This window comes from Helianthus annuus, chromosome 13 (assembly GCF_002127325.2).
Source record: "Helianthus annuus cultivar XRQ/B chromosome 13, HanXRQr2.0-SUNRISE, whole genome shotgun sequence".
In the NCBI taxonomy this organism is placed as follows: Eukaryota; Viridiplantae; Streptophyta; class Magnoliopsida; order Asterales; family Asteraceae; genus Helianthus; species Helianthus annuus.
The window spans coordinates 164,785,039-164,791,586 of NC_035445.2; the positions used below are offsets into that span (position 1 = coordinate 164,785,039).

General features: G+C 38.8%; 1 protein-coding gene across 1 annotated transcript; it reads right to left on the reverse strand.

The window, feature by feature from the left end:
* Nucleotides 1–406: 406 nt before the first annotated feature.
* Nucleotides 407–5,491, reverse strand: LOC110900219 (DNA repair protein XRCC4). The gene is made up of 5 exons (XM_022147125.2): nt 5,268–5,491; nt 5,029–5,171; nt 2,782–2,910; nt 2,081–2,203; nt 407–770 (listed from the first exon to the last, which is right to left on the reverse strand). Exons 1-5 carry the CDS (start codon nt 5,401–5,403, stop codon nt 564–566), a joined length of 738 nt encoding a protein of 245 aa, XP_022002817.1. The 5' UTR covers nt 5,404–5,491; the 3' UTR covers nt 407–563.
* Between the last annotated feature and the right edge of the window lie 1,057 nt (nt 5,492–6,548).

Sequence of the window (6,548 nt, forward strand, 5' to 3'; positions counted from 1 at the left end):
CTTTTGTCTGGTTGACAGGACCAAAACGCGGCCAAAGCTTGGCGTTTTGATCCAGTCAACAGAGCCGTCAGACACCCGTCAGTCTTTTGTCTGGTTAACCGGACCAAACGCCGCGCTTTGGCCACAGCTCGACACTGCAGAGTGTTCATATAGGACAAAAAAACCTTTTTTGGTGTGTGTGCATATAGGCATTTAAGTGTGCCAATAGGTACACCTTATCCAAACACTCCTATCTGGATTAGAATCTTATTATTTTACCATGTTAACGAACAAAAAAAAAACAGTAATTTTTCCAAATGGTGAGCTAGTTTGTTTCGCATTTTCGTAGGACCGCCTTAGGTGCGCGGTCTAGGTTCAAGCAAACCCGATCATGCGAGCTGCCGACCCTTGCACAAAGGCTTTATCCTCATGCCAATGACTAATTGACTATGACAAACAAGAACCATAATCCAAACAAACGTACAACCCAACTCTATACATACATAGACGCTAATAACGCTATGTCAACATACGAAAGCAAACACAAAAACATCTACCATAAACACTTATGGGATTCAGAAGTCCTACTTCCTTTTCTGGCCACGAGATGTACCCTTTGACGTGCTCGTGATATCCATAGCAGTGTCGTCTTCATCTTCACTATCACCATCATATGTCTCGGTTTTTTGACTTGAGTCTTCCTCGTCGTCATGTGATTTTGCATGATCTGTCGACACCCGGTCTCTGAGCTCTCTCAGTTTTGCTTTCTTCGAGTTCAACACACCAAGAAACTGCAAAATTTGGATATGAGTTACACTCAAAAAGATTTTTCATCAAATCTCACATCTATAGCTCTTTTTGATAGGGCTGGAAATTTCTACATGAACACGATAACACAACACGAACCTACACCAAGTTAACAGGGTTCGTGTTTAACCTTAACAGGTTTCGTGTCTATAACATGTCAACATGTTAAGACCTGTTTAATTTGGTGTCTTAACAGATTAAATACATGTTAACCTGTTAAGACCCGTTAATGACACGTTTATAAATTTAAATAAAAAAATATGCAGGGCTCCTAATTTTAAATAAATAAAATACCTGGAAGCAAAGTGTGTATATATTTAATAATAGGTCGTGTTTGTGTCTTTACCAGTGTTGCAAAAATCGCGATTAATCGCCGACCAGTCGCTAGTCGGCCTCCTACTGAGTAATTTTTCACTAATCAGTCAAAAAATAGCTAGTCGGTCAAAGCCGGTCCAAGCCGCCCTAGTCGGCCCATTTGAAATCCTTACAAAACAGGCCCAATATTACAACTTTAGCCCATTTTCCTTATCCCTTACCCTAATATGACGAAGAATTTGAGTCGGAGAAAAAGGATGAAGTAGACGAGGAGATTGAATACGAATCGGATGGTGTCGAAATCATTGAACACTACGGGGATGACGATTACATTTGAGCTATTTGTTAATGTTTGAATTTTAAGTACCGAGACTTGTTATGTTATGACTTATATGTAAGTTTAGTTTGTATTTAGAGCTACTTTTACCTTTTTAAGTATTATATTGATATGGATGCGTGAGTGTGTGTGTGTGTGTGTATATATATATATACACATATTTATAAAAATAATAAAATTTACATATAAAGTTCCGATCCGGTTAATCTCGAGTAATCCCGAGTAGTCGCTAGTCCCCACCTCACCGGCCGACTAGCGACTAGCGAGTTCTCCAACCTTGGTCTTTACAGGCCGTGTTCGTGTCTTAACAGGTTGTATGATACGCTGGTAATTTTTTTGTATCTTAACGAGTCATTCGTGTAACCTGTTTATATCAGATTCGTGTTCATGTTTGGAAAATCTGACACAATAAGATTTTGTGTCGTGACTCGTGTTCGTGTTTACCTGTTTTGGGTTCGTGTCTTAACAAGTCGGGTTGACAAGATATGCCAGCCCTACTTTTTGACATCAAACAAGAAGTCGATCTTTTAATAAGTCAGATAAAACTATTAGAGAAGACATACCGGTACTTGCTTGTTATTAATATATCAAATTAATATGATTCAACCAACGGGCAGATAAAAGATACCGCAGTGTTCATACCTTCGTATAAATTTTAGTTTCAAACTCTGCCTTCTCGTTCTGAAACTTCTCACTTTGTTCTAGACACTTTTCAGCTTCCGCTTTCAGTTTATCATTTGACTTTGTTTTCATGACAACTTCCTCCTGTATCATTAAAAGAAAAAAGAACGCTAACGGATGAGGTAAATCAACAAAGAAATATTAACATGCTATGTAGAAATGTAACTTAATAACAACATTAACAAGTAATACGTATATGAAATAAATATAAGAGTGAATTTCAAGGATTGTCCTTTATCTTTATACCCATTTTCAGGCGTTGTCCTTTATGTTCAAAATTGACGAGTTTTGTCCTTTATGTTTTCATATCATTTTGTCCTTTAGGCCTAACCCAGATAGTTTTTTCAATTAAATTTGGTCATATGCTTTGCACATGAGGGCATTTTTGTCAATTCAAAGGTAAGTTCAACGGCGGATTTACAGCTCAAAGCTTCTGCAACCTTTGAATTGACAAAAATGCCCTCATGTGCAAAGCACATGACCAAATTTAACTGAAAAAACTAACTGGGTTAGGCCTAAAGGACAAAAAGTGTATGATATGAAAACATAAAGGACAAAACTCGTCAATTTTAAACATAAAGGACAGCGCCTGAATATGGGTATAAAGATAAAGGACAATCCTTGAAATTCACTCTAAATATAAAAAAACTGTGTTATCTTACACTTAGGCGTATGTTAGCATCCATCAGGAAATCCAAGATTCCTGAAGTTATCTTCATACTGTTTTCAGCGGGTTTAAATTTCCATCGCCACTCTAGCTTTGTACCTTCTTTTTCAAAAGTCCATGATAACTGTAATAAAGAATTTAGCACCACAAAAGAGAATTAAAAACAATGATTTGGGTCAAAGTATCAAACTTTTAAGCCTTTTGGAGACAAAAAGATCGAATTGACAAAAGTAGGGTACGAAAGTGCTCAAGAGTTTCCCGTTATGCTAATATTTGAACAACTGAGACCAAAAACCATGAGCCAGATATGGAAGCTCAGATGACTTGACGCAAAACGAAAATGCAAAATCCGCTAAACCAATTAGATATGAATATGACTTATATGAGTCTTCGATATTTCTCTTGGTGTGCGACTAATCCAAATTCACATGGTTAGAAATGTCTTATTAACAAAGCTTAGTAACAAGTGAAACCTGTTTATGCAAACACACCAATAGTAATGAGTCTATTATTCTCCAAACTAGGGGTGTTCAAAAAACTCGTGGCTCGCAGCTCGCTCGAAACTCGCTCGAAAAAAGCTCGGCTCGAAATTGGCTCGGTTGTAAACGAGCCAGCTCGGCTCGGCTCGGTTTGTAAACGAGCCAAGCTCGAGCTTGGCCTGGCTCGGCTTGTGAGCTCGTGAGCTGGCTCGATAAGGTTTACATCTTTTATTTTATTGTCCCACATCGCTTAGAAAACAAAAACTAAGAAAGTATCTCCCCTATAAAAGAAGGTAAAGACAATGTACAAAGTGAATTAACTATTTATACTTGCATATTTAGCCATATGTTTAAATTAAATGGCAATTATGGTCCTTAGTCTATGAAGAAATTCATTTTTAAGTAGTAAATTTTGCGGTTCTTTGTTAGTTCGAGATAGATCGAGCCGAGTCGAGCTCGAGCCTCAAATCTCAGCTCGATTTGAAATTCGAGCTCGAGCCGAGCCAGCTCGTATCGAGTTCAAGCCGAGCTCGAGCTGGGTCTAGCTCGGCTCGACTCGACTCGTTTACAGCCCTACTCCAAACCTATCATACTTGCTTGTTCTGCAAATAAACCTATGGTTCTTGCAAAAATGTTAAAACACATTACAAGTAACTTGAATGAGTGAACAGTGATCATTGTATACAACCGATTAATTAGATAATCATAAACTGATAGAATTTTCTTATCCAAGTTTCTTACATGCTTCTCTAGATTCAATCATTTCCATGGTTTTAAAAAACGGTTGAGGCATGCGCCTCGAGGCGAAACGCCCAAAAAACGATTTTGAGGCGCGCCTCAGGGGGTATATATTGTATGTGCGCCTCAGAGGGGCTGACCGAGGCGCTAAAAAGGCTGCGCCTCAGAGGTTTTTGAAATTTGTTTTTGATGTTCTTGACTTTTCGTGTCAATTTCAGGCAATTTATGTCCTTTTTATGTGTGTTTTTGATGATGTTGATGATGAATTTAGTTAGTATAATTATTTTTATAAGATATATAATTTTTATATTTATTTTCTAATTCCGCCTCCCCCTTAAGCCTCGGTTCGCCTCGAGGCTTACACCTCGTGCGGCGAAGGGAAAACGCGTCGAAACTCGTTTGTATTTTATCAAGCTCGAGCTCGGCTCGGGCTCGGCTCATTTATTATATATTAATAAGCATATTAAATAAAAATAATATAAATAATAGACTTTTTAGGCTTACGAGCTCGATAAGTAAAGCTCGGGCTCGGGCTCGTTTACTAAATAAGCTTATTTTTAGGTTCGAGGTCGGCTTGTAAACAAGTTTAAATAAGCTCGCCTCAATTCGGCTCGTTTACACTAAGGCTCGATAAAGCTCGACGAGCCTAACGAGCTTCACATGTGAGGCTCGAGCTCGGGCTCGAAAAACAAACGAGCTTTGTTTTGAGGCTCAAGCTCGGCTCGGGCTGGATAAGGCTCGGCTCGTTTCGAGCTTTTTCTCGAGCCGATCTCGAGTAGCTCGCGAGCCGCTCGGCTCGTTTGCACCCCTAACCACAATCACGTTTACTCAAAACCATGGTTGTAAAAATCGCTAGGCACGCCAGTCAGGTGGTGGGATACCGACCAACGTTTAATCAGGATTAATAGCGATTAAATGGATTGGATATGTATAATTTTTCTAATACTTACAAAGATTCTGACCAATTTTGACCGATTACTAATCCCGATTTTTACAACACTACTCAAAAACAAAAAAGTACCTACTCTTTTAAATCCTCCACCAGCATCAGCAAACCCGTAGACCGAACCCGGTTGTTGAAACCCTAGGTACCGCTCCGACATTTCAACGTACTCAGACACCGGTTGATCCCAATTAGATGCTCGCTCTGCAACCTCATCTTCCGATGCTGCAAAAAAAAATTCAATTAATATTGAAATTGACGGTGTTAGGGTTTTAAACGAACGGTAACTGATAATAATTGGATTGAAATAGCGATTATTACCGGTGCAGGTCCAAGCGTTAGAGCCGTCGGTGATGGAGAGGTTGAAGTGAGAAGAAAACCATGTGCCTTTGATGAAGATAGGTTGGGGATGTTGAGGGATTTGGAGTTTTAAGCAGGTGTGTTTTGGTGTGTTCATGGTGGATTAGGGTTTGAAGGTTTGTTTTTCTGCGTGTTTGGGAAGGAGAAGAGAGGGTTTGTTTGTTTAATCGTATCCCGCCTTGTACTCTTTTAAAATGAGATTATACGATTAGGGTGCAAACGAGCCAAGCTAGACTGGATCGTTTAATTAATGAAAGTAGATTGTAGAAGCTCAAGTTTAGCTTGATTCAAGCTTTGTTTCTAAAACTCATGTTTGGCTCGGCTCGGTACATATATTTAGTGGGTGTTTGGGGTTCCTTATTTTGAAGAAAAAAGGACTTTTGAAGGGGTAAAAGTCCTTTTGAGAAGTGTTTGGCTTTCCATTTTAAGGGCAAAAGTCCTTTTTTGAAGGCAAAAGTCAGGATTACCTGACTTATTTTTGCCAAAAGGACTTTTGGAAAAGTCACCAATAAGTTAAGCCAAACATGCCCTTAATGTATTAACTAAAAACTATATAAATAATGGATTTGTTTAGGCTTTCGAGCCGGCTAGGACTCGATAAGTTAAGCTTGGACTTGTCTTCTAAGCTTATTTTTAGGCTCAAGCTTGTTTAAGCTTGACTCATTTCGAGCTTTTTTTTACAAGCCGGGCTCGAGTAGTCCGGCTTGTTTATAACCCTGGTTTTAATAAGAGGGCACGAAGTAGGAGTCAAGGAGGTGTTTCACCAAGTCGGCCCCAACCCAGAACCCCGTTTCCCAATCTCAGGGACTTTTTTGCTTCACTGAATCACTGAGGTTCACAGAGACTCTGGACAACACACACGTATATATACATATCTATATATGTATAGATGGGGAAAAGTGAGACCACTCCATCCAAAATAGACAATAAGAAAAATGGGAAGAATGCTAAGGTGACAATGATGTGTCATGCGGGGGGATTCTGAGACTATCTATGGCATAAAAGACGTAATGATGTTTCTTTACGCTTCTTACATAATTATATTATTCAAAGAATATTTAGATATAAAGTTGCGTTAACATTAAAAAAACATAACTAAAATTCAATCGATCAAGCAACATAACAGCTAGCAAACATTTTTTTTACCAACGGAGTGATGCAGTTTTAAGTCTGTAAAAAAAGGGGTCGAGTGGTCGACTCATGTTTAAAGCAAACAGTTAGCTAAATTTGTGTTTAAGTCAA